The sequence below is a fragment of the Lindgomyces ingoldianus genome (genome assembly GCF_010093535.1).
Source record: "Lindgomyces ingoldianus strain ATCC 200398 unplaced genomic scaffold BDR25scaffold_31, whole genome shotgun sequence".
Classification (NCBI taxonomy): Eukaryota; Fungi; Ascomycota; class Dothideomycetes; order Pleosporales; family Lindgomycetaceae; genus Lindgomyces; species Lindgomyces ingoldianus.
The window spans coordinates 646,388-671,204 of NW_022985192.1; the positions used below are offsets into that span (position 1 = coordinate 646,388).

Here is a 24,817-nt window from a genome sequence, read left to right on the forward strand (position 1 = left end):
CATCCTGCCCGACGCGGGCACTCCAGATGGGATGGCAGAACAGCGGCGATGCTCCAGCTGGCTGAAAGCTGCGTCCAGGGCGGTGGCGAGGGAAGTGTGGCACGCCAGGCGCTGGGGAGTGAGTGTGTGTGTATATGTGGGTGTGTGCAGAGTGTCTTGTGAGGACGATGGTGGTGTGGAGCCTTTGGGTCAACGGCTGATAACGGAGGTTGATGAGACAGATCGGCGCATCGACGACAGCGCCGACAAGACTTCACTAACAGGCGGACAAGGTCAGCTCCTTACCGCGAGCGGCAACGATAGACAAAACTTATTCTTACCTGTCAATTGTAGGCGAGGGGGGTTTATGACGATTTGACGACGTGGGCGGGCGAAGACGGCTAAGCACGCAGCGACGATGGTCGGGCTGGCTTGCACCAGCAGCTAGGTACTGCCCGGGCGAACTGAGCACGATACAGCAAAGAAGGGAACAGGGAGCAGCAGCAGCAGCAGAAGCAGCAGCAGCAGCAGCAGGAGCAGGAGCAGGAGCAGGATGCAGAAAATTCCGCTCAACGCCCACAGGCAGCGCGGACCGGTGCTGTTGAGGGCGATGGGAGCGTCTAATTTGGCATCTTTCTTTTGGGGATCTGCCCTCGCCAGCAGCCATGATTGCTGCAGCGAACAGGCGAGCGAAGGCACACGCCACTCTCTCGCATGAGTATCACGAACATCATCTAGACCAGAAGCAGTGCAGCCTGCAACGCACGGCCGTGTTGGTGCGGATACCAGCCCTCTTCATTCGCTGGCGCGTGCAGGCCTTGACCCCGAGAGGCGGCCCAGCAGAGCGGCAGGGCTGGTCAACGAGCTCAACAACTTGAGCCAAGCTGCGTGGCATCGAGAGCAGCAGAACGCCAGCCAAACCCAACTCTTCGCTGGAGACACACTCCCGCTCACGTTTACTCCCGCGGGCAAGCGTCTGAGGACTGCATCTGACAGAGTGTGCACACTGCGCTCACAGTACAGCCTCTGCAGGCGGTGGGCTCGCGGCGGGGCCACCATCGTCCACTCGATAAGAGCACTCTCGTACGGCGGCTCCACTGCCTCGTCTTGTCTCATCTGGCCTGATGGGAGCTTGAAGTGGACGGAGCAGCAGTAGCAGATAAATAATTCTAGCAGCCGCGGACAGCGCTGGATAAGAAGAGTGCTCAGTGCTTTCAAACCCAGCGCGACGGTTCCCAGAGTGAACGTTCCTTGCTCGGCCGGCCCCTCGCCGGACATCGACATTGTCCTCCCTGCCCCAGCCAGCAGTCCAGCCGCACTTCCCCAGATTTTCGCCTTTCGCTGGCTTTCTTTGCTTATTCGCTCCCGCAGGCAGAGGGCACGGCGAAGTCCTTTGCACCAACCTGTGCCCAGCCCGACTGTGCCGACCAGCTGCCGTGATCATTGGCGTTGGCCGTGCTGCTATCGTCATGTCACCCGCGAATGGCCAGCACCTGGTCGATGGCTGGAAATCACACTCTACGCCGGTCCCAAAAAACACAACACCACCACGACTCACGCCCCGCAATATCACGCCGACAGACCCGACTGAAGCTCTTCGATAGTTGAAACGGCTCGCTCAGCAGCACTTGCCACTGGGAGACGTGTGCCCAGTCTGCTACCGGGGTCCTGCCGCGAATAATGAGACTGCACCACACGGACCCTCAACACCACCTGCAATTCTCGTGGAATACTCTTTCCGGAATAGCTTGTATTTTTACTCCCGTGTCCGTGCCTGGCGACGCGTTATGGCTGGTCAGACTGCCGAGATTCACCTCCAAAGCGGCGCTGTGCAGCAAACCTTGCTGCTGTCGTGCATCCACAACGTCCGTGTGTTTGTGGCCACAGCGTTCCAGCCAGCGGTCTCTTTCCTTCGCATCGTTACAAACTACCTGCATCAATTCGGCCTTGCCTTTTCTAATCCTCGCCCGCTGCTGTCTCGTGCTTATCCGTAGCCGCCTCACTCTGATTGCTCAATGCCTCCCCGCTCGCCCAGCGACTCTGCGAAAGCCACGATTGCACGTCGTGCTGGCTCGCTCCACCGATCCTCATCCACCGACAACTATCGTGAGTCCGCGCTGGGTGTCTTCGTGCTCCTCCTTGGGCTCCGCATCGCGAACGCTTTGACGCTACGCACCTTCTTCCAGCCCGATGAGTACTTCCAATCCCTTGAGCCAGCATGGCAGCTTGCCTTTGGTCAGGACAGTAAGGCCTGGATTACATGGGTACATTTTTCCCTCCTGCACGTATCGTCTATCCCTTTATTTCGCGTCCTCAATCCTCGGCTCAAGTCTCATGATATCTGCAGGAGTGGAGAACCCAATTGCGGACATCGCTGCATCCAGCACTATTTGCGGGTGTTTATCAGGTGGCGGCAAAACTGACACATCTCTGTGGCTTCGGTCTGCTCATTGAGGCCGAGTTTTTCATTGCTGCACCAAAGGTTGCGCAAGCTCTATTTGCAGCGCTGCTTGACTTTTACACGTGGAAGCTCGCAGAAGCCGTATACGGCAGAGGAAGTCGCACTGCATTCACCGCTGTAGGTATCCGTGCCGCTATTCCCTTCCTACTACTTCGCATAGTCTGCCTCAATATCTAACATTTGAGTTTGCGTCATTATAGCTTGCGTTGTCCATTTGCAGTCCGTGGCAGTGGTTCTGCTCAACCCGGACATTGTCCAATTGCCTTGAAACGACCCTCACCTCGATTGCCGTCTATTATTGGCCTTGGCACTGGCCTGATCCACCCAAGTCTGCGTCCTCGGCCGCAAGAGATAGGGAATTTCAGGATCAGGACAAGCAGATTGCGGGAAAGTACCGCCTCGGTCTATCGTCCCGGTAAGTTGTGAACATGGAAAATTATTCCTCCTTCCCAGCGACTTGACTGATCTCGGTCGGTTTTTCCCTGTAGGCTGCGTCTGTCACTGCTCCTGGCAGCTTTCGCTTGCATTCTAAGACCAACCAATCTTCTCATCTGGTTAACCGTAACTCTTCCCACACTATGGCAAACCTCAACTCGAGAGCGGTACAAATTGGTCCGCGAAATTTTATTTTGCGGGTAAGTGTGTTCTAGGCAGCCGTAGGCAAGAGGTTTTCTGCAACAACCAATCGCCGCAGACTAACTCTGTCAGATCTGCTGTGTTCGTGTGCTCACTTCTCTCCGATAAACTTTACTACCAGGTCTGGACCCTCCCACCACTCCGGTTCCTCTATTTCAACATTGCCCAATCACTCGCCGTATTCTATGGCAGGAATCGCGCGGACTACTATCTGACTGAAGGGCTACCCCTTCTATTAACTACCGCGCTACCCTTTGCTATCGTAGGATTTTGGCAAGCACTGCGAGGGCAATCCACGCGAGCGTTAAAATCGCCAATTAAGGACGCCGTTCCCTGCAGGATCCCAGGACGCCTTGCATGGATGGTCATCACCATGACCTTGTCTCTGAGCATGATTTCCCACAAGGAAGTCCGCTTTCTGTACCCTGTTCTCCCTTTCCTTCACATTCTATCCGCGCGGCCGCTGTGCTCTTTCTTCTCGCCTCTCACACCATCCCGCCAGGCGATCCTCACATTAGCCTTACTCATTAACGTGCTCATTGCCGGGTATACGTCTCAAGTACATCAACGCGGGGTAATTGACGTCCTGTCTTACCTTCGATATAAACATGAAGCGCGCGATGATGCTAGGAATACAGCCACAACTGTGGGCTTTCTCATGCCCTGTCACAGCACGCCGTGGCGAAGCCACCTTGTCCATCCCCGCATCGACGCGTGGGCCTTGTCGTGCGAACCCCCACTCGATATCCCCTTGAGTCAGAGAGCCCAATATCTCGATGAGGCAGATCAGTTCTACATCAAACCGGGTCCGGCTAAGTGGTTAGATGAACACATGAAGGATTTGCAGAGCATCAGTAGCAGTGGGTCGAGAACTGGGAGACATTGGGCAGTGTTGGATCCTGCATTGAAGCAGGAGGGGAAGAGAGCTTGGCCACAGAATTTGGTTTTCTTTGAGCAGTTGGAGCCGATTTTGAAGGAGGTTTTAGCGGAGACGAGGTACAAGGAATGCTGGAGAGGATTCAACACGCATTTTCATGATGATTCGAGAAGGAAAGGCGATGTTATTGTTTGGTGCTTGGACGGGTGATGAGGTCGAGCAAATGGGGTGAAGGGATTGCTGCCTCCATATCGGTAGGAGATTATCAGCCGTCGAGCCAAGTCTTCACTCTGAATGACCTCAGGCAATATTAGCTTTTAAGTCTAGATTTATTCTCCGTGCCGTCGGAAACCAGCACAAAAGCCGTGAGTGAATCGCCGCCTCTGGCACCTTCCGCCTCAAATGTTCAAATACAAAGTTTGCAAGACTAGCTCCATTTCTACGATTAAGCAAATGCTAATCATAAACCGAATGGTCAATGCTTCATGTTCATAATATGACCTTTGAGGCAACACTCAACAACCATGCTGCATCCTGCCATCCTCCGCCCTCTTCGTTAAGCGCTTGTGCATTTACAACCTCTCCCTCCACTTTAGCCTCAGTCGACTCTTTCGTTTCTTGAGTCTTTGCAGCCGAAGCTGCAATAATAGCTTCCCGCTCCAACTTCTTCCTCCTAGCTTCGACCTCTTTCCGCAACTTGCGTTCCTCTCTGGTCATATTCTCTGGGTTTTCGGGATCGTCTTCGTCGTGTTCCTCATCGCTAGAGTCCTCGCCGTCTTCATCGACGCTAAAAAGCGTCCAACCGATTAACCTGTCCATCCACCCTCCGAGGCCAAATCCCCTCTCTCTCGCTAGCCTGGCAATTTCTTCCTCATCGCCATCACTTTCCCCATCATCTACGAAATCAGGTTCAATGAAGGCCTCATCGGTGAGCATGCCTTCGTCCATCTCAAGGCTACCCCTTGGGTTAGGAGATTTGCTAGTGGACATGATCAAATCAACCCGGCTTCCCACCCTCGAACCTCTCCTACTATTTCTAGCGCTGGCTACCCTGCTACCCATTCGACTGCCTATCCGACTGCCCACCCTGGAATGACGAGGTGTAATAGGGCTGTACTCATCGTCCGCCAAGTGCTCGCCCGATAGTAATGCCATGTGGTGTCCATCATGGGACGGATGCACTTCGTACTCGTCGCTTTGTTGCACGAGACTTGTCGAGCTCTCTCTTCGGACAAGCCAACTCTGTCCCTTCGACTCTCTCATCTCGTCTGCAATCACCAAGCCCGCACGATGAAGCCATTCCTCACTGGCCTCACTGGTATGGTGTCGAACGAGCGGCATACGCAATGGCGTCGGCGACGTGCCCTTTCGCCTATGATGTCTAGCATGCGGTTGCTGGTCTACAAAGCTCACACTAGGAAGTAGAGCATTGGTGCTCTTCGCCTTCGGTATATCCCCTGGGTGGCGGACAGGCGCGTCTGGGTTGACGAAGTAGCCGTCGTAGGCGTAGGCATCGCCACGGGAGCGGCGACGGCCATTGCGGGAGTTGCTGCGGCTTTGGCTGAGACTAAGAATACCAGGCGTGGAGGGAGCGGACTTGAGCTGGATGTAGGAGGTGTGCGGGATGGTGGCCTGCACTTCGGATGGTGAAGGCGGCGAGGAGGCGTCGAGGGATTTGGTGCTGAGCGGGGCGAGGGAGAGATTGTGCAGGTTTGGATAGGACCGACGAGAGGGGCGAGATGAAGAGGGTGGAGGATCCATTGCACTGTCGCCGAGAACCTTGCTCCTGTCTTTTGGTGGGAGGGGAGTAGAAGAGAAGGGTGTAAGAATTCACACGGTGAGGTGACGAAGTGAACGTCCCTCGGCCTAAACTTTCAGATGATGGTGTGCATGGACATTCTAGCCAAGGCTCGCTAATCCAGATCCAGCATTAGCCGAAGATCGTTGAAAACGGTTTTCACGTGAATCGACGGAGGGGTCCGCCTCGACCGCTCTCACCGAAATAATGGGGTGATGCCGCGGCATTGCTGTGGCTTCGCACTTTTCATTTTCAAGGGATATTTATTTTCGAAGAAAAAGGGTAGGACCAAGGTGGTGTGTCTTGTGCACATTCGAAGGCGGAATCTCGCGTTGCCACACGAATCCATGCGGCAGCTCTGCACAATAGCCAATAAAGGAGCGATGTTGTGACGTAGTCGACCCTGAATCTGTGCTGCAGGGACGCGAAGCCGGCACGGAAAAATGCTTCGGGGGCCTTCACTCTTGCGGACTGTCTCCCACAATCCACTAATCAACCACCCCACGTATGCGAACATTGCGACCAGCAAGTCTTTCCTAGTCACATCCTCTGAGCCTCACGTAACCGTTCCCGACCAAGACCCTCGCTTCCACTAATACATGTCAAGCTTCCAGCTCACGGTGCGACTTTCACCACACGCGTCGTTTCTGCCTCTCTGACGACCCTCGCGCACCCTCTATCCTTGTCCAGCATGAATCTCACCAAAACCCAAACCCGCATCTTCTCGCAATGCGTGCTTTAAGCAAGCGGTGACCGCGAAGTAAGCTTTCCATGTTCTTTTTTCAGCGACGGCCCGTCGCTCAGTGGTTTTTGGTTTCCCCGGCTCGTACATGATTTTAAGTCACAATGCAAATCTTATGTCTTCTGCCTCCTGACTTGAGAACCAGGCTCTGCTCCGCCTATCGGCTCACCCTCAGCCTTCTCACCCACTTCGCGCCTCTCCACCACTTCCCGTACAAGCCGGCCTTCATCGCTATACCCATCCTTACGCTTCCTTCCGCAGCCGAAGCTCGCAATCCAGCCGTTGACCTCTCGGGGAAAGACACACGCTTGCGACTATTTTGTCCTCGTCAGACATAAGCTTCGGCACTGGAACCTCCATCAAGACTAGGGGCTACGGGTTCTCAGAGAGGCCATCGAATACCCTCGACAGTCAAGCCCCTCGAGCCGTTGTCGCTTCTAAAATGTCCAGGACAGACGGCTTTCCTGAGCCTGCTGAGAGCAATCCACAACCTCGGGGAAATATTCTGGCTGAGAGCGTCAATACCATCATCCGTGTTCTCGGGCTGTCCTCTGGCGCTGTCTTTTCGCAGCATGCCGCCCAGAAAGAGCATGAAGATGTTCCATCTGATGTTGTCAAAGTACCTGAAGGTTTGCTCCATTTTTTTTGTAATTCGCGTTTGCTATGCAATTCCTCATTCTACCACGTACAAATCTCAAGCGTAGATCTACTTCTGTTCTACGCAACTACCACTTCATTTTCTAATCTATAATCTCAATCCAGGCTAGCTAATCAAGAATTATAGATAAAGGGGTCGCAATCCCCAAGGTCGAAGGCCTTTCAGCTCCAGTCCCGATCCGAAACTTTGCCAGCAAGTGCCCCGACCGACTACGCCCGCTGCTTCCCCCAGCCAACTTTGGCGCTGTGGTCCCCGGAAGCATCTTCCGTAGCAGTTATCCTCAGCCAGAAAATTTGGAGTTCTTGAAAACTCTCAAGTTAAAGACTGTCCTGTATGGCTCACATCTTAGTTCCCCTCCCCGCTAGAAAAACTGCTCACTTCTCTTTAGGACGCTTGTCCCGGAGCCGATTCCTACCGACAATCTCAACTTCATGTTAGAGAATGGCATCCAGCACTTTCAAGTGCACATCCCCGCGAACAAGGGAGAGATCAGCATTCCGACTTGTCAGATGTCGAAGGCTTTGGGTATCGTCTTAGATCGCTCAAATCATCCGATTCTGATCCATTGCAATAAGGGCAAGGTGAGCCGCAACACGTTTTCGGAGAACATCCGCTCGGCAGTTGCAGTGTTCTAAGTTTCATGCAGCATCGCACAGGTTGCGTCGTCGGATGTTTCAGGAGGGTCCTGGGTCAGTCGATGCGACTCGTCGCAAGGCATCTTTGAGATCATCCACTAATAATTTTCAAGGCGAAGAGCTCCATAATGTGTTCGACGAGTACCACACCTATGCGGACCCGAAGGCCCGCATTCTTGATGAATGCTTCATGGAGATATTCGACGAACGTACTGTCCTTTGGATGGCTCGCCGTTACAACTGGATTCTACCGAGTGCGGAATCAGACCCACCACCATCCCCAGTGCCGGCATTGGGTGTAGTCAGGCCGCGCGCTTAACGGACAGTCATTGATTCTACTCTTTGCGCTGGCACTCAAGAGTCCTGCACTATTGCGAAGATAACGACACGATGAAGGATGCAATACTTAAAATTTCTGCATGGATAAGGCGTTCAAAATATTATATACGAACTTTGCCACGGCTAGTGCAGCACCACAGGCAAGACTTGACGGCGTTTTTATCAAAGAGGACGGAATTGGTGACAGCTAGAGTCACACGGGCTCGGGGTCTTCCGACCCGGTTTCCTTGGTTGCGAGGCATGACTTTATGTTGACTATGGGAAAGCATTGTAGGTGCCTTGTATTGATGTTTCACGCACAAATTACTGATGCTGGTACGACTAGAGGCTCTTGCTGTGAGTTTTCAATGGGAAAATGGTTCTCGCATAGGGTTATGTTGAGTTGCTCAAAAGTGTTGCATATTAATCTTTAATACAAGTGGTGGAGGGAACGCCTGTTTCCAACTTCTCCACCCTCTTTTCTCTAGACCAAACGGTTGCGCCGAAAGGGCCACTAAGTAGATCATTCCGAATAGGTTGTCCTTGTCCTTCGCGTGACACTTCGGTCTGTGTGACAGCTTTCTCTGGTCCCTATGGCAAGGCAGACTGTGAGGCAAGGTGTGAGATTTGAGGTGAGCTTGGTGAACGAAGTGTTGAGACCCTTATTGATTCAGCAAGGGCAATAGAATTCCTTCCAGCCTCGTTGACGTTGTACTCCATATCGAGCGTAATTGTTAAGAGCCTTGGAAGACCAAGTTGTCCAGGTAGGAGCTTCAGGCAAATGGAATTTTGACAGCTTCACAACTATTCTTAGCACAAGACCGACATCGACAACCAGTACCTACAGAACACAGATAACCCCCGTAGCGGAGAAGCCCATTACATGTTCCATTATCTGCCTTGTCCGCGGGCCGTCACAATTCTGTGCACCATTCCCGTCCGGTGAAGACCTGTTTTCGGAAGTTCGCGCCACGCTCGGGTAAACCTGCTTGGCATTACAGCTGTGACAGTGATGTTGCTTCACTTTTGCCTTCTCCACTGCTACCTTCCACGGCCCCCCCTCAAGATCTGAAGATTTCGGATGACACCGAAAGAAGTCAACCTTGCGAACCTACATTCAGCCTCACCTGAGCAAACACTTGGCTCTCAACATGTTGCTCTGGGTGGATGGTGGATGACGTAACCTTCTTTGTAGAGTGATGACATAATCATCAAAAACCCAAAGCGAGGAATGCGAAATTTACCTCAAACAGCCAATCAGATCCCACCTTGGTTCGCGATGCTCGAATTGGATGAAAGGGTGCATGATTAAGCAGTGCGGCTTGGTGCAAGTTTCATGAAAGCACAACCTCGCGTTCTTCGCTTTAGAGTGCTCTTTTCTCGGTTTGGTCGTTCTGGGAGAGTTTTTGGTATATGTATGGAGATTTTGGAGCCTTTGGATGGGCTTGAACGTGTCAGGTTTTGGAGCGCTTTGGTGCACTTTACGGGGATGTGTTTGCGAAGGGGAGATGATGAGAGGGGGAGAAGGAGATTGGGGAGAGGAGTGGCGAGTATATAAGAGATGTATGTTTTCTTTGAACTCGAAATATCAAGGTGCCCCAGGAAAAGAGAGACGAGTTTTCTAGTTAGGTTGCATATGCTTCTGCAATCTTCTCAGTCTCATTACTAAGATATCTCTATTCACTCGATCTCCAAAAGTCGTCTCAATTAAAACCCAAGAAACGATGGCATCAGATGAATCCATTTGGATGTTCTCCTGCAGCACGGCTCTTGCTATCGTTGTCTCCATCTTCTATCTCATACCCACTCTCGTCCTCACATGGCAGACCTTCATCAAGTACCGCTCATGGTTCTTCCTCTGTGTTCTCATCGGTTCGGCACTCGAAGTTGGAGGATATATCGCAAGAGCTGTGTCGAGTAAGCAGGTCAGCTCGATCGTACGTCTACAACCCCTCCCCCTAAGAAGGCAAGCCTAACAACCCGAAAGCCTCCCTACGCAATATCATCGACCCTTATTATCATTGCCCCCGTCTTCGTAGCCGCAGGGAACTACCTCCTCATCGGCCGCCTCATCCGCGCTGTTCTCCATCCCTCCCACCACCGCATCTTCGGCATCCCAGCCCATCTCATTACGAAAACCTTCGTCGGCTGCGACATCCTATCCTTCCTCATCCAGGCATCGGGCTCTGGTATCGCGTCTTCCGGCTCTTGGGAGGGCAACACAGCCAAGATCGGCACGAACGTCTTAATCGGAGGTCTAAGCACCCAAGTCGCGACCTTTGTGTGGTTCCTTGCGATCGTGATGAGGTTCTGGTCGCATACGCATGCAGAAGTGAAGCCCGATGCGCCGAGGGGATGGTTCAGAGTCCTCCAGGCAATCTGGATCTCGTCGTGCTTGATATTGGTGCGATCGATTTATCGGGTTATCGAATTCGCGCTGGGTATCAACGGATATCCATTTACGCATGAGTGGATCTTTTATGTGTTCGAGGCTCTGCCTATGTTGCCAGCTATCTCGGTATTTTGCTTTGTGCATCCGGCAAAGTATCTGGGGAGGACGGGAGGCTTAGAAGGGAAGGTCGAAGAGAGTAGAATGGAGCTTGTGGAACAAGGGTTGGTTCGGGATGGTGATAGGCACTGAGTATCGTGTACTCGTGCTTGAAAGACACTAAACAGACAGCTCCCCCCTTGAAAACACGAAGTTAAACGTTAATTCATCATCAACGGTGCTACTATACATTTAAAAACTTCTAACTTGTCAATTTCTCCTCTTCAAGTCTAATCATTTCTTTCATCTCCTATCTTCTAATGTCAGAGCTGTAATAGAGGCGAGTATAAGAGTTGAATTGGCAACTTACTTTCTAATCTGGTATGTTTCCGTTCGTCCTAAAGATCCTCAAGCGAGTGAACATAATTTCTGACAAATTTATTCATAGTACTCTATCTGCCTCTGGCCTAGGAACCTAATGAATGGATACCTCGACACCTGCCTACACCATTCGACATGTGATCTTAAATTCAGCGGCACATTCTTGTATATTCCTTCAATCCATCCAAGGACCGCAGTCGGGGCATCGACTCCTGTGAATCCGACTCTTTCGAGTATCAGGATAGGCGTTAAAATTGCCTGGATAGCAATGAAATGTGCGAGCAATATCTGAGCTACGGTGTTATTCGGGTCGATGAAGGACTGAAACTCATCGTGTGTCCATCTCGACGGGGCGTTGTACAGAAGGACAAAAGTGGTATAAGCCTCCACTGGCCTGTCGTAAGCGTGATCCACCGTTCTGACTAATATGTCCCAGAAAGTCTTCTCCCAATCAGTCATATTAAGGAGTTCAATAGCACGAAGGGACAGTGCGGCCGAGTCAAGATCATCTCGGTTCACCCCATTTAATTGAAATGTCGCAAGGCGGTTCTTCATTGTTTGGAGATGTCCATCTTCTCGGAATGCCTTTCTAAGTCAGTATTCATCCCTCCCGTTAAATGGGTGATAAAATTATAGATTGTAAGGACTGGTCACTGACCAAAGTGACAGAAGGAGAACCACCTACATGGAAAGCCGAATCGGCATTCATCAATGCATCGTCTCCTGCTATCAGATTGCATCCTCTAACCATTGTCAGGAACTCGAACAGTCCATCCTGCAGATGGCTTGATTGGAATGCGAGGGCTAATGCTGCCGCCATCCTCGCATCCCGCTCACTTCTAGTCTTTGGCGGTACCGAAAGTGCTTCATTCAAAGACTTCACCGCTAGGATTCGATGTGATATCGCCTCTTCGGCAACGCTTGCGCTCGAAACGGCATCGAGATGTGATGCAGATAAAGCAAGGATTGAATGGATAAGGTATTCATACTGGAATCATCAGTCAATTGCCTCTAATCAGGATCATGCCCACATACATTATGCGCAAAGCTTGGAATCACAGTTATCCAGATCTTGTCGGCGCCGACTGGTAAGTGCGGATACGCTGTGATGAGAAAATGATGGAATAATCGCATATCCTTGAGAGTCTGAATGTAGCTGTCAGTCACAGTTTGAATATCACTGCCTGAGGACCGCTACTCACGAACATTCCGGGCATCGAACGCAGATTCACCATTTCCTGAGGACTGGGAGAACTTGGGGCTCTTTGCGTGGTCTGGATAATATTCGCTGGATATTCGCATTGTAATCCTGCCTTGATGCAGTGATTGCATTCGGGGTGTTTTTCATTGCATTTAATTCTACGTCTTTTGCAGTTGAAGCACCCCCGACGCGACTTCGTATGTCCCTTTCTAGGGATCGGTTTTCGAGGTTGCTGAGGAATGCTCTCACACCCTTCTGGAGAATCGCTTGATGTCTCGGATGTGTCCATGCTACGAACAGGCAGCAACGAGAGAGACGACATGAGTGGTGTTCAATATAGAGGGTCGGCGAGGAGCAGCCCTCATTCCTTTTGTGGCGATATTTACACGGTCCGTGATGCAGTGGCTCGAGAGCACGAAATTTGGGGGCTTAGACTTGGAGCGTGGAGACCACCACGAGGTGTGATCTTTTTGTTCGAACAGGGAACGTGAGGGACAATGCAAGCTGAGTCACAGCCCTACCCTCCCGTATTCCTGCCGGGTGGTGTCCGAAGGACGAATTGCATGCAGGCTCTCAGATTCCAGACTGCAAAAACGGGTCTCAGGTAATTAACGCCGCTTGTCGGGTCGAAAAGAAGCTTGAAGGCGCTCACCGGTACGCCGTCTAAAATGATGGCTGCGTCGTTTCGTACGTCAACCTGCAGGTCCTGTACGCCTCGCCCTCGGAAAGGCTGACTTTGCGACTCTATTCACACCTTCGTCGGTCCAACTGTCAACCGGCCACTATCATGCCATCTTCCTGTGTGCAACGAAATAGTGAAAAACTTGTTTTCATAGGACGCCTCCTGCTTCGGAGCAGCGGTACGTGTATGTAAGTAGTGCAACTGTCGCAGCTATTTTTGATCCTTGTGATTGGGTTTAAGCAACGCCAAGATGTGGGAGGTGTGCCACGATAGAGATAAATGGCAACGATCAACCGTTCTTCAAAGGGCGCGATGAAGTCATTGGTTGAGTCACAGCCATACAGAACGAAATGATATTTATAATGCTTCAGCTGAAAGGAAAGCATGCAGGCTCTAAATCTGTATCGTCACCTCGGGCTTGTTTCCGGGTTGCGACCGGTTGGACGGTCGCCCTAAGAACCCCTGGCATCACGCACCGTTGGGAGATTCGAGCAGGCATTGCGAGAAACGTACCTCTCTGTTTTGGCAATAGTCCAGGGGCGTAGGAAGGCCCTTTTAGCTTTTCAAGTGTATAGCGATGTGTAGACTTTGCTTCCGCTATTTATCCGTGGTTAACAACCTCTTCGCCAATCTGTTTTTAAGCTGGTTTGCTGAAATGTTACTGATCTTGGTGGTCGGGAACAATTTACCAGAAGTTTGATGGCGCTTTTGATGGCGCCTGCCAAGAATCACTTAACCTTTCTTGAGACAGATGGCTTGCAAGAGTGAAGGTTCTCCCGACTGCCGAACCTCCTCGTCCCTCTATCTCGCACGTGCTCCCGCCTCTGCTGCTATACTTGGCACTGATACGAGGTCAATAACACCTCCACGCACCTTTAACCATGCCAGTCCTTGAGGTTACCCAGCTGCGTTTGAAAGGGGTGTCTGCCATGGACCCAGCTTTGCTCAAGACCCTATCATCTGCCCGAGAGGCACTCAAGACCAACTCCCAATTCTACCACTGCATCGAGAATCCTTCTTTAATCTATATTTTGGGCCTCTGGCCAAGTCTCAATGCACACACGGAGTTCCTGGCATCTCCCAGAAAAGAAGAGATTCTTGGTCCCCAAGAAGACCAACTTGAGTTTCAATGGGCCGTCCATATGGAACTGGACGCGATGTCCTCGCTGCCACTAGATGCACCAGTTATGGCCATAACGAGGCTCCTCATTAAAGAAAACGGTGTTGACGCGTTAAGCCAGGAGGTCCATGCAAACCACCGGAAGGCCATCATCGAGGGCACTCGACCGTACAAAGTTGCTGATGGTTGGCGCTGCGACCCCGCTCCTGGGAAACATGAGGCTCTGATGCTCACTGGATGGCCAAATGCTGAAGCGCATGCGGCATTCACTGCGAAAGCAAAGGAAGACGCCGAGTATGCAGGTGTCCGAAAGTATTACGAGGGCATGGAAGTCAGTCATGCCCGGAATATGGAAGGAACTGGCCCTTGAAGAATGGTTCCCATCTCCTATCACATTAGGTTCACGATTTCCTCGCGAGCTGGACGGTTCCAAGGGATGCAGTCAATCCAAGGAAGATAGGGTAATGGCAATCGCCTTGGTGGATTCACTTCCCTGGCATTGCATGCATGTTCTGGAGATATAGTACCTTGCAAGGGCTACCGGTGTGCGGGGACAAGTCAATTTGCCCTTGTTCAAGCATGCTTCTGTGAACTTCGTAACAGTACCTGCCGATCGACAGAGATTTTCGAATCTAATTCACCAACTGAAAATCGACTTTGATGAAAATCCACGGCAGCCTTCTTGGTCATCCAGTGGAAGATGTGCATCTCGAGAAGCAGACAACGTTTGACAGGATCTACAGGCACCGTTTCCTAACCCCGCAATATAAGGCGCTCAATCAGGCAGGAGCCATTCCGGCTGCTGAACCTAAGGTGACGTCGTTTATGTGAAGCTTCAGTCGTTCCTCTAAGTACCTGCGCTTTAGTAAACGGTGCGTTTTCGTTACCCTCTCCCCGTTTCTTCCTCAATGCCACTGTGGCGATCTCCGTCATGCTCTCCCTTCTTTCGCTCTCGGTATTCCTTCTCATTGTTTACCCAACATTACCATCGCAAGCCAGATTTACGCGGCGTGCTAATAATTCCGACGTCTTAAAGTGGGTGAACCCGTTGATTGGTAGCAAGAGCGGTGGCAATGTTTTCGCGGGCGCGACTCTGCCTTATGGCATGGCGAAAGGTAAGCGTCTCTCGACCGTGAGTATGCAGGGCAACCCCTGTATTCGCTCCTGTTATCGGATCTTGCAAGATATTTTCCCATAATTTACTGAGTTCGATCAAATTGCTTTTGACTGGGTCTAGTGGATGGCGCTTTGGGCTTTGTTCATTCTGTTATTAGCATCCTTTGCTCAACTAATCTTTGATCAAACTTTAACAAGCGTACTGACCTTCTTTCAGCTGTTGCCGACGTAAATGGAGAAAACACCGGAGGATTTGCAACAGATGGGAGCCAGATCACGGGATTCTCAGCTATGCATGACTCCGGCACTGGGGGAAATCCCAGTCTGGGAAACTTTCCTATTTTTCCTCAACTCTGCCCGGAGGATGATCTCAATAATTGCAAATTCCCGATTAAAGCCAGAGCAACACATTACAGGAACGATACAATAAAAGCCGAGCCTGGATACTTTGGGGTGACTCTGGACAACGGAATCGTGGCAGACATGGCAGTTTCTAAGCGTGCTGCTCTGTTTCGCTTCAATTTTCCTACAAATGGTACTGGAAATGCTTCCTCGCTGAGTCCCCTTATTATGCTGGATCTTACAGACCTCTGGTCGAGTCGTCAAAATGCTTCAATCAGTATTGATGCGACCGAAGGAAGTGACAGTGGCAGAATCCGTGGAAACGGGACGTTCCTTCCCAGTTTCGGGGCTGGATCATATGTGCTGCACTTTTGTCTTGATGTCGCCGGTGGCAAGGTCAAAGACTCGGGCATGTGGGTGAACAACCGATCGGGAACAGAACCAAAAGAGCTATTCGTTACCCGAGGATTCAATCTCTTTTACTTAGAAGCTGGAGGCTTCATTCGGCTTCAAGGTCCAGTCACCAACGCAATTTACGCGAGAATAGGAGTGAGTTTCATTAGCTCCGACCAAGCATGTGGAAGCGCAGAGAAGGAGATTCCAGGACCTGATTTCGATTTGGATGTGCTAGTTTCCTCCGCGAAGGAAGCATGGCGCCGGAAGCTCACCCCAATCACGATCGAGACCGGAGGTGTTGATGGTAGCTTACAAACAAGTTTCTGGAGTGCGATCTATCGAACGATGATATCTCCTCAGGACTATACCGGCGAAAATCCTCACTGGGAGAGCTCAGAACCATACTTCGATTCCTTCTACTGCATATGGGATATGTGGCGTGTGCAGTTGCCGTTCCTGACTATTATGGATCCTGAAGTACAATCAAGGCTTGTGCGCAGCTTGCTCGACATTTATAAGCATAGAGGGTGGCTGCCAGACTGCAGTATGAGCACCTGCAAAGGATGGACCCAGGGTGGCTCGGATGCAGATAACGTACTAGTCGACGCCTATGTAAAGAATCTCACCGGAATCGACTGGGAATTGGCTTATGAGGCCATCGTCAACGACGCGGAGAACGAACCGCTAGAATGGTCAATTCAGGGAAGAGGAGGCCTAATGAGCTGGAAGAGGGTGAACTATATCCCCTATCTTGACTACGACTATCTCGGGTTTGGAACAAATTCTCGAAGCATTTCCAGGACTTTAGAGTATTCATACAACGACTTCTGTTTATCTACTCTTGCCAAAGGACTAGGGAAGGATGATTCTACCAAATACCTATCTCGAGCAAGCAATTGGCAGAATATCTTCAAAGGAGACCAAAAGTCTTTGATCAACGGCACTGACACCGGCTTCACAGGCTTCTTTCAACCAAAGTATCTGAATGGCTCATGGGGCTACCAAGATCCGATAGCCTGTAGTCCGCTTGCCGACTTTTGCTCTCTAACGTCTAATCCATCAGAAACCTTTGAGTCCAGTTGCTGGGAGTACATGTTTTTTGTCCCGCATGATGTCCGAAAAGTCATCTCTCTCCTAGGTGGCCCCGAGACTTTCATACGACGTCTCGATTACTTCCACACATCTGGTCTTGCAGATATCGGGAATGAGCCGGTCTTCTTGACTGTGTATATGCCTCACTACGCAGGTCGGCCGGGACTGTCTTCAAAACGCGTTCATTCGTATATACCATCGCGTTTCAATTCCTCGACGGACGGGCTTCCAGGAAACGACGACTCAGGTGCAATGGCATCCTTCACTTTGTTCGCTTGTATAGGCCTTTTCCCAAACCCTGGCCAGAACGTCTACTTCATCACTCCACCATTCTTCAAATCTGTAAGCATAACGAATCAGATCACAAACAATACGGCTACTATTCGGAATCTCAACTTTGACAAGGAGTACAAAAACATTTATATTCAGAAGGCGACGTTGAATGGTGAACCGTATACGAAGAATTGGATTGGGCATGAGTTCTTTACGCAGGGTTGGACGCTGGAGTTAACGCTGGGGCAGATAGAGAGTGATTGGGGGACTAAGGAGGAGGATTTACCCCCAAGCATGTCAACGGGTAATATGAAGATGCTGTGATGGGGTGGTGGGCGGTAAAAGTCGGATACGAAACGAGACCCTGAAGTAAATTAGTAGTAATGCAGCTATTGCTAGGCAGAGGTATTTGTTCTCCAGAACAAGGAATCGTCACCGTTCTAGCTATGCCGTGCCCTTTCGAACGCTTTTCAAGCTTGAAATAAAGGCGGGGTAGTGCAATGAGCAACACCTTCAGAAGTTGACTTAATTTCGATACTAGTTCTAGTAGCCTGCACACTGGACGCTACAGTGACTTGAGGGAATCAGCCGCTAGAAAATATACTCACATATGTCTTATACTTTGAAGGAATTGCCAAAGCCATGAAGCTTCCATCTTTTATGAGCTACATGAATTCTCCAGATGATATGCGCATATCCCCAAAATGAGATTTGCCAAACCGCAGCGCTATATTTGACTTTGGACTGGGAGAATCCCACCAGAAATGCCCGAAATTGACTAGTCATACGAAAAGCATATACGACACGAGTAGTCTCTGCCATCGGTTTCCTCTCCACGATTGCAGCTTCTATGTACGCGCCCCTGGTATGAAAGATGGCGCTTCCGAATTTCATATTTTGCCTACCCTTGCACTTCTCCCACTCTCCTTCTATGCACCTGCCATGGGCTTTGGGCTGATGATTGCCTTTCCAATGAGCGAGACGTTTGGTAGGGGTATAGTGTATCTAACCACCACTCCTGTGTTCGCCTGTTCATCCTAGGATCTAGTTTCTGTGGGAACATTGCGGGTCTTTCAGTCTGCAGATTCTTTACGGGTTTGTTTGGAGCTCCAGCTATCAATATCGCGAGCGCAACGATTGCAGACACAACAGCTCCGGACAAGAGATGTGTACTTTTGGCCATATATTACTCCATACCATTCCTCGGATCGCTTCTTGGGCCATTGGTAGGAGGCTTCGTGATCGCTGCAAAAGGGTAGAGATGAACACAATGGACGACACTGTTCTTCGCTACGGCCATTTCCCCTCTTCTCGGCTTCGTTAATGAATCGTATCGAAAAGTGATCGTACGGCGGCCGGCAAAACGAGAGGCTTTGGAGACTCCAGAGCTGCAGCGAGATCCATCAAAGATCCTCAGCTAGTTTCTCACTACGATTGCGCGACTAGTCTAGATGCTATTCACGGAACCAATTGTCAGCTTCGTGCGTCTGTATTGCTCATTCCAGTTCGCACTCCTGCACGCTTTCCTCGTGGGTTTTCTTTATGTCTATTCGGTGACCTACTCCCTCTCTATGCACCAACAAGGTCTCCCATTCCTGGGCCTGGCAACCGGTGCTGCCTGCGCAGCACCTGCACTCATCGCCATGGATTACTACACCTACCAAGCCAAATACCACACTTTCCGAGAGATCACGCCAGCCAGCGAGCTCCCACCTAAGCACCGTCTCTACCCATTCATGCTTGGCTCCGTCGTCCTCCCCATCGACCTTTTCCTTTTCGCATGGACGGTTCGACCGAGCACACCCTGGATCGTCCCTATAATCACCGAGAACGTCACTATGCTTGGAGCCATCCCACTTACGTCAGTGCGAATACGTATATGTTTAACGCCTACGGCCCGTTTAACAGAGCTTCAACGGCGGGGGCGAACAGTCTGGCGAGATAAATTCTTACGGTGAGTTTCCCGTTGTTTGTATTGCAGATGTAGAAGACGCTAGGGATAGGAGGGCGGCGAGTTTGTTAGGATTTTGTACAGTCGCGATGGCGCCGATTCCGTGGGTGGTTTGGAGTGGGGACCTTGGCTTTGGGGGAGGAGTAGGTATGAGAGGGAGGAGCAAGTCAGAGGAAACGACTTGAAAGTTCGACAGTGAAATATATGAGAAGAAGGATATAGAGAAGCGTTGATGTTCGAAGGACTTGAAAATTCGACAGTGAAAAATATGAGAAGAAGAATATAGAGAAGCGATGATGTTCAAAGGAGGGCTTTTGCGTTGTTTGTCTTGAATTGAAAGGTGGTAGGTAGGAAAGGACTAGGACTAAGTAGCAGGCCTCATATTTCCATCGTCTGATAACTTGCTGAGAGGAGTCTGGTTGCGAGGAGCCACTTCGGCTGCAGGATAATGCCCAAAAAGATAGAGTCTTGTTGCTCGTTGGTGGTACCAAAAAACTATCAGGCTTAGGGAAACCGAATTTCGCCAAGCCCGCCACCAGTTCTCACTCACACAACTCCACCACCAATTGATTGCAACAAAACTGCAAAAATAATAAATAAATAGAGAAGTCGGGCCTGACCGGGATTCGAACCCGGGGCCTGTCACATACAGCTGCTCGGCAGCCAGGCAAGAATCCCGAAGCGACAATCATACCACTAGACCATCAGGCCGATTCAATGAATTTAATAACTTTTTAGGATTGGATATAATATATTGCTCTACAAACAAAGATTGGGAACTTAATCAAGCTCATGTAGACTGTTCGGCAGTGTAGAAGCGCTGACTCTTTATTGTGGAACATCTGCCTACTTCTCAGGTAATCTTGCCTGAAGAAGAATACCTTGCAGGATCCTTGATAGGTTTTCTAATTGTTGAACAGCTAGTCACAATAACGTCTCTAATTTTGATGCCCCAACGAGAGTTTTAGAAATTTAGGAGGCTTCCCACTGAGCCAAGTAAGCCTGATAAGCCCACCATACGTGTTTCTCTGCGCAGAAACATTTAGCACACCCGTCTGGCAAGAAAAACCTGAGGCGACAATGATTCCAATGAACCATCAGGCCGAACGAGCATTCGTGGAACGTTGCGGAAGGTTCCGGTCGGTTCGAGGCAGTGGAGAGCCGGACTCAGGCACAAGACAAGCAGAGAGCCTCGGTGTCCGACATCGCACACGTCAATTCCCATTGACAGTTGTGCCAAATCTGGCGCTCAACAAATTCGTTCGGCACACCGACTTATCGCGATCGATGACAGGCACTGGACCAGACAGGATCGCCTCGTCTGCTTCACTATCTTCGCATACAATGACCCCAAAACACTGCTAAGGACTGCCAGAGCGTCGAGTCCCGTTTCCCTACGCCCGCCGAGCGTGCCCAGCTGCCTCACACGAGTATTAAAAGTGCGGGGAAGGGATTCAGATGAGCAGATGGTTTCGTGCTGCTCAGGCCATCTGGGATTAGTGGCTGATTCGTTTTGTGGGAAGCTATTGGTGCGTGTTCACCCGCTCACCCTGAAGCAGTCTAGGCCCTCTGTCTCGAGCGGCATGTTGAGCGGCCCAAGCTCCCACATGGTGATGCTGCTCGAGGCTTGTTTAAGGAGACTGCCCTGCATCCGCATCTCGTCGCTGACCGGGTTGCCGAATGGATATTTTCGAATTATTTCTGGACTATCCATTGACATAACTCTTGTATTTGTTGACCGCCTTGGGTCTGGAGTGCGAGCTCTTCCGAACTCCTCTCCCTCATCCCCCAGACGAACATCTCACCTACTTTCCCCGACACTCCTGCACTTAACCCCGAAGACGTCGTAACACCCCCCTCGAAACACCCCTCAGGACCATCTGACCTATTTAACTGCTTTAATTCCCTCAAAGCTCACTTCTTTCGCTCTTCTTCGCGCTCTTCAATAATTCCACTTCAATATAAATATATCACACTCCTGTAATCATGGCCGCTTCAAGAGCCTCGTCACGCGCTCTCAAGCACCTCGCCGCTAGCAGCAGACAGCAGACGCGTAGCCTTTCTATGACGGGCCCGGCTACGTTCTCGTCGCTGCTTACCTCCGAACGACCTGCAGTACACCTTCCCCGGGATATTGCTGGCCTCCAGGCCGAATGCCAGAAGCGCAATCTCCCCACGACTGGATCAAAGGCTGAGGTCAGTCGGGCCCCTATATGCTTACCAATTCCTGTCACTACCACCATCCTGGCTCCTCCAATTGAGAAGATTCGCGCTGACAAGAATTCCTGATTAGCTCACGGATCGCTTAACTGCCAACGACCTCACCAATGTCCGCACCTTCAGCACCGCAGTCCAGGACTCACGACGGCCGATTGTGGAAACCGCGGATGCTGGAAGTCCCGTCCGGCACTTCAATACTAGTCGAGCACTCAAGGCCGTGAATGACAGCTCTACAATCGACTTTGCCTTTTTCCCCGATTACGACCCAGATACGAAGGATGCACCTATCATCCGGGTTCCAATACTGCCGAATGTATCGACGAAGTCATATGCTGCCGAGGAGGTTGACGAGCCGGTAAGCCACAACTCCTTCTTCCAAGGGAATGGAATTAATACTAATTCGAGTGCTTTTTGTAGGTCATGCTCCCTACCATCCATACTGTTGCGGCCGACGGAACCCACATCCATGCCCCGGCCGCCATGTCCGAAGTCTCCGACAACAACTCCGTCGATTTCCAGGGAATGGCGGCAAAAGTCGCGAGTAAGTTTGGCAAGCCCGTGGAGCAGCAGGCGAGCATGGCCAAGGAGCTGTGGGGCGGCTTAATGGATGATCTCCTTGGCCCCAAAGGTTCCAAAGCCTAGATTCTATCATAGCCATAATTCAGGTATTGTCGGTCCATCTCGATTGTCATGGGCTTGAGGAGGGACCCCGATACCTTGGGACATTTTCTAGCCCGCGTAGGAACGAGCGGAGCGGTTGAAGGCGTTACTTTGTTCGAGATCTTCAGCATGATGTCTTTTTGGGGTGTTTTGGGAGGACCGGTCCGGCTTGAAGTGCTCGAGCTTATGAGACACGAATTCCATTTCAGCTTTCTAAAACTTTCTTGAAGTTGCTTTTCTTCTTCATCAATTCCTCCTCCTGTTTGTTGATCGTCTTCCTGACTTCCTCCACCGGAATCTATCTGATGCCTGTGATCCGGAAACCTCGCTTTATACATCGCAGCTACCGAGAAGCGGCCGAAAGAGAGAATAGGGATAAACGGCCGTGGAGTAACAAATTGGCCCTTGCTTGTAATTTGAACAAGGGAATAAACAGTCCCCTTTCAGTGCGTTCATGCCTCCTCAATTATCAAGCACAACCAACTGCATATTTAAACGACAGGCTGAATCTATCCGCCGGGAAATGCAGAACCTCCTGTCTGCCTTATATGATTCAATGCTATGCCAGTGTAGCCCAAAGCCCCCATAGATTACACAAAGCGCCTATTCCGACTAACACCATGCCCAATGCTCAGCTAGATCGCGGGTAAGAAAACTCCCGAGATAAAAGCACCGAAGAAGCCGCTGCCGCCCCTAGAAGTCGTTCTCATGAAGCAACTCCTCGTCAACCGTCAATTGGTTGACGCGCTTCTTGGAAAACTCAAACGCCGAAAAGAAAATGGCATTTACAACGCAGGATCGACTCATGGATACCCCGAGGCCTGGAGGGGATGATTAGCATTCTGAAGTGTAAGGGGAGGAGGCGCAACGACTCCTTACCGCGATACATTCGTGGGTTGAAGAACTGGATCTTTGGCCGGTTGGCTTTGTCTTTGCCGCTGATCAGACAATTTCGCTGGTAGATGCTCTTGGCGGTATCAATGGGGAAGATCTAAATTCTGAGATGAGCAAGGATCCTTCGCGTAAGGTTGTTTTCAAGGTAGTCTATAGACTTACACATGCCCAGCTGACAAGCCCACACAAGCCACCAGCAATAACGACAGCCAAAGGAGTGGTTGGGGAGGCCCCACGAGCGTTGGCGAGGAGTTGCTTTGCACTTTCGTAGGTAACGAAGTAGATGCCAGTTCCGATGGTGTCACGAACTATTACGAGTTAGCTATTGGCCAAAAAGGAGCGGCTGTGGCGGCACGGCCAACTCACGCATATGCAAATGAAATCCCGAGTAAAGACCCATGTAACCTCTGTGCTGAATTAACTTCTGCGCTGTACGAAAGGTTCCCAGATTCTGATAGCTCTTTCGCACTGCATCATTCTTGTGGTCGCTATCCTTGGTATCAGCCATCAGAACAGAGATTTGGGCGCTCAGTTTCGTCAGCTCAAAAGGACCTTTGTTGACATCAGTATCAATGTTTCCTTCAGCTATTTGCGTGATTCCTTACATGCAATGGTAGTTATGACAGCTCCAGCCGTGGCACCCGCGAGCCCAAAACATGCGATCGTCGATAAGGTAGGTAGCGCATCTCTGGTATTTGCAATGACGAGGGGAGAACTGCCAGTAGCCCGATAGATCCACTCGTCCAACGCATATTTGGACTTCTGGTAGATGGAGAACGAAACCGTGCGTACGAGAGTAATGCTTGCTAGGGGAGACCAAACGCCTGATTACATCGTATCAGCATGAATGCGGGCTCAATAGGGGGTGTTCAGCACGTACCACGCCAGAATCCATGAAAGCCTTCTGTCCTGTATGTCTGGCGGACGCAGTCGGAGAAAGAGTGGAATTTATAGCTGGCCGAGGTTAGTGACATGGGCGGACGGAAGAGGGACAGGACATACGCTTGCAGGCGAGTTTTCACAGAATCAAGGGGATACTGGAAGCTCTCAGTGACTGCACAGTGCGAGCGGAATTCCTGGGGAGTGTAGTGTACTCACGGCGACAAACGTAGAGAGCAGACTGCTCGAGCTGGCAGCTACCTCTGTCCGATACCTCTTGGTCCATCGCTTCGCCTGCTCGCTCCTCAGCAGTGCTCGTGAAACCTCTTGCACATCCCGCGGGCTCCTGTTGTTGTCCTGGGCTATGCCAACTCCTTCATCAACCCTCTCAGGCATACTGGCTATCGCTAGCTGTTGAAGACGGTGACGTCTTCAAGGCAATCGCGATGCGGCCAGTAGCCGGACAAGCTCCATCAAGTCTGCGAGCACTCCCTGGGCTTATTATTTCTGCGTCTCCTCTGTGGGAGCTGGAGGGCCGGTGGGGTGATTTGGAGGGGGGTAGGACGACAATGGCTTGAGGTTGGCGCGCTGGGCGATTGGGAAGCGTGGTGATGAAATGGTGGGGTTGAGGAGCTGCTCTGTGCAACCACTGCCAAAACGGTCTAACAGCGCTTGCTGGAATTAGCTAGCGGCGGCAAACGATCTTCACACTGGACCGCAGAAAGCTGCTCGAGGGGATGTGGCCAGAGGGATTGATGCACACTCAGCCATCAAGATGCGGTCGTAGGCGCGACTTGTGGCCACGGTCACGCCGCCCAAGCAATGGCAGCCGCGACGGCCCGCCGCAGAGCCACGGCAGCCTCACGAGAGCACCTCCTCAAAGCATCAGGGTGCACACTGCAGTACACTCAGGAGTACAGGCACACATGTACAAGACGCAGCCGTCACCTGAAGAATACCATGCGTCGGAAAGCGGTAGCTGCACAGTGCGGGGAAGCTTCGAAGACGGCATGTGAAG

General features: G+C 51.1%; 11 protein-coding genes and 1 non-coding gene across 12 annotated transcripts; 7 read left to right on the forward strand and 5 right to left on the reverse strand.

Annotated features, from left to right (window-relative positions):
- Positions 1-316: 316 nt before the first annotated feature.
- On the reverse strand, positions 317-1,450 carry BDR25DRAFT_317305 (uncharacterized protein; the record flags this gene model as incomplete). Its single annotated transcript, XM_033691665.1, has 3 exons — positions 317-688; positions 746-962; positions 996-1,450. 3 exons carry the CDS (start codon positions 1,448-1,450, stop codon positions 317-319), a joined length of 1,044 nt encoding a protein of 347 aa, XP_033543929.1.
- Positions 1,451-1,940: 490 nt separating this feature from the next.
- Positions 1,941-4,224, forward strand: BDR25DRAFT_292893 (uncharacterized protein). The gene is made up of 5 exons (XM_033688683.1): positions 1,941-2,243; positions 2,327-2,557; positions 2,641-2,831; positions 2,929-3,075; positions 3,149-4,224. Exons 1-5 carry the CDS (start codon positions 1,995-1,997, stop codon positions 4,161-4,163), a joined length of 1,833 nt encoding a protein of 610 aa, XP_033543930.1. The 5' UTR covers positions 1,941-1,994; the 3' UTR covers positions 4,164-4,224.
- Positions 4,225-4,296: 72 nt separating this feature from the next.
- BDR25DRAFT_305871 (uncharacterized protein) lies at positions 4,297-5,807 on the reverse strand. Its single transcript, XM_033690508.1, has one exon. It carries the CDS (start codon positions 5,712-5,714, stop codon positions 4,443-4,445), a length of 1,272 nt encoding a protein of 423 aa, XP_033543931.1. The 5' UTR covers positions 5,715-5,807; the 3' UTR covers positions 4,297-4,442.
- Positions 5,808-6,935: 1,128 nt separating this feature from the next.
- BDR25DRAFT_317308 (uncharacterized protein) lies at positions 6,936-8,105 on the forward strand (the record flags this gene model as incomplete). The annotated part of the gene is made up of 4 exons (XM_033691666.1): positions 6,936-7,122; positions 7,278-7,482; positions 7,540-7,732; positions 7,779-8,105. 4 exons carry the CDS (start codon positions 6,936-6,938, stop codon positions 8,103-8,105), a joined length of 912 nt encoding a protein of 303 aa, XP_033543932.1.
- Positions 8,106-9,335: 1,230 nt separating this feature from the next.
- BDR25DRAFT_359125 (RTA1-domain-containing protein) lies at positions 9,336-10,810 on the forward strand (the record flags this gene model as incomplete). Its single annotated transcript, XM_033696048.1, has 7 exons — positions 9,336-9,404; positions 9,448-9,578; positions 9,608-9,647; positions 9,698-9,720; positions 9,762-10,041; positions 10,092-10,706; positions 10,739-10,810. 7 exons carry the CDS (start codon positions 9,336-9,338, stop codon positions 10,808-10,810), a joined length of 1,230 nt encoding a protein of 409 aa, XP_033543933.1.
- A 220-nt stretch (positions 10,811-11,030) lies between these two features.
- Positions 11,031-12,463, reverse strand: BDR25DRAFT_235870 (uncharacterized protein; the record flags this gene model as incomplete). The annotated part of the gene is made up of 4 exons (XM_033685532.1): positions 11,031-11,558; positions 11,659-11,961; positions 12,009-12,119; positions 12,176-12,463. 4 exons carry the CDS (start codon positions 12,461-12,463, stop codon positions 11,031-11,033), a joined length of 1,230 nt encoding a protein of 409 aa, XP_033543934.1.
- A 1,244-nt stretch (positions 12,464-13,707) lies between these two features.
- On the forward strand, positions 13,708-14,544 carry BDR25DRAFT_305875 (uncharacterized protein). Its single transcript, XM_033690509.1, has one exon. It carries the CDS (start codon positions 13,738-13,740, stop codon positions 14,344-14,346), a length of 609 nt encoding a protein of 202 aa, XP_033543935.1. The 5' UTR covers positions 13,708-13,737; the 3' UTR covers positions 14,347-14,544.
- Positions 14,545-14,907: 363 nt separating this feature from the next.
- Positions 14,908-17,519, forward strand: BDR25DRAFT_292909 (alpha-1,2-mannosidase family protein-like protein; the record flags this gene model as incomplete). Its single annotated transcript, XM_033688684.1, has 2 exons — positions 14,908-15,091; positions 15,355-17,519. 2 exons carry the CDS (start codon positions 14,908-14,910, stop codon positions 17,517-17,519), a joined length of 2,349 nt encoding a protein of 782 aa, XP_033543936.1.
- A 1,104-nt stretch (positions 17,520-18,623) lies between these two features.
- BDR25DRAFT_376712 (uncharacterized protein) lies at positions 18,624-19,443 on the forward strand (the record flags this gene model as incomplete). Its single annotated transcript, XM_033697458.1, has 2 exons — positions 18,624-19,149; positions 19,407-19,443. Exons 1-2 carry the CDS (start codon positions 18,647-18,649, stop codon positions 19,441-19,443), a joined length of 540 nt encoding a protein of 179 aa, XP_033543937.1. The 5' UTR covers positions 18,624-18,646.
- Positions 19,444-19,757: 314 nt separating this feature from the next.
- Positions 19,758-19,857, reverse strand: BDR25DRAFT_t37. Its single transcript has one exon. It is a non-coding gene; the product is annotated as a tRNA-Pro (tRNA).
- Positions 19,858-20,814: 957 nt separating this feature from the next.
- BDR25DRAFT_305876 (uncharacterized protein) lies at positions 20,815-22,271 on the forward strand. Its single transcript, XM_033690510.1, has 3 exons — positions 20,815-21,342; positions 21,440-21,721; positions 21,784-22,271. Exons 1-3 carry the CDS (start codon positions 21,133-21,135, stop codon positions 22,006-22,008), a joined length of 717 nt encoding a protein of 238 aa, XP_033543938.1. The 5' UTR covers positions 20,815-21,132; the 3' UTR covers positions 22,009-22,271.
- A 271-nt stretch (positions 22,272-22,542) lies between these two features.
- Positions 22,543-24,549, reverse strand: BDR25DRAFT_267947 (mitochondrial carrier). Its single transcript, XM_033687080.1, has 8 exons — positions 24,019-24,549; positions 23,923-23,957; positions 23,801-23,874; positions 23,526-23,744; positions 23,287-23,472; positions 23,083-23,228; positions 22,906-23,017; positions 22,543-22,847 (listed from the first exon to the last, which is right to left on the reverse strand). Exons 1-8 carry the CDS (start codon positions 24,193-24,195, stop codon positions 22,720-22,722), a joined length of 1,077 nt encoding a protein of 358 aa, XP_033543939.1. The 5' UTR covers positions 24,196-24,549; the 3' UTR covers positions 22,543-22,719.
- Between the last annotated feature and the right edge of the window lie 268 nt (positions 24,550-24,817).

What these genes read in the sequence shown, in the direction of transcription:
- BDR25DRAFT_292893 (XM_033688683.1), top strand. Translation starts at nt 1,995, where the DNA reads ATGCCTCCCCGCTCGCCCAGCGACTCTGCGAAAGCCACGATTGCACGT. An exon ending in GTAAGGCCTGGATTACATGG is followed by an intron (nt 2,244 to 2,326) that starts GTACATTTTTCC and finishes TGATATCTGCAG; the next exon opens with GAGTGGAGAACCCAATTGCG. An exon ending in CGCGAAATTTTATTTTGCGG is followed by an intron (nt 3,076 to 3,148) that starts GTAAGTGTGTTC and finishes TAACTCTGTCAG; the next exon opens with ATCTGCTGTGTTCGTGTGCT.
- BDR25DRAFT_305871 (XM_033690508.1), bottom strand. Translation starts at nt 5,714, where the DNA reads ATGGATCCTCCACCCTCTTCATCTCGCCCCTCTCGTCGGTCCTATCCA.
- BDR25DRAFT_305876 (XM_033690510.1), top strand. Translation starts at nt 21,133, where the DNA reads ATGGCCGCTTCAAGAGCCTCGTCACGCGCTCTCAAGCACCTCGCCGCT. An exon ending in CGACTGGATCAAAGGCTGAG is followed by an intron (nt 21,343 to 21,439) that starts GTCAGTCGGGCC and finishes ATTCCTGATTAG; the next exon opens with CTCACGGATCGCTTAACTGC. An exon ending in CCGAGGAGGTTGACGAGCCG is followed by an intron (nt 21,722 to 21,783) that starts GTAAGCCACAAC and finishes TGCTTTTTGTAG; the next exon opens with GTCATGCTCCCTACCATCCA.
- BDR25DRAFT_305875 (XM_033690509.1), top strand. Translation starts at nt 13,738, where the DNA reads ATGCCAGTCCTTGAGGTTACCCAGCTGCGTTTGAAAGGGGTGTCTGCC.
- BDR25DRAFT_267947 (XM_033687080.1), bottom strand. Translation starts at nt 24,195, where the DNA reads ATGCCTGAGAGGGTTGATGAAGGAGTTGGCATAGCCCAGGACAACAAC. An exon ending in CTTTCATGGATTCTGGCGTG is followed by an intron (nt 23,745 to 23,800) that starts GTACGTGCTGAA and finishes CGATGTAATCAG; the next exon opens with GCGTTTGGTCTCCCCTAGCA. An exon ending in GGGATTTCATTTGCATATGC is followed by an intron (nt 23,229 to 23,286) that starts GTGAGTTGGCCG and finishes AACTCGTAATAG; the next exon opens with TTCGTGACACCATCGGAACT.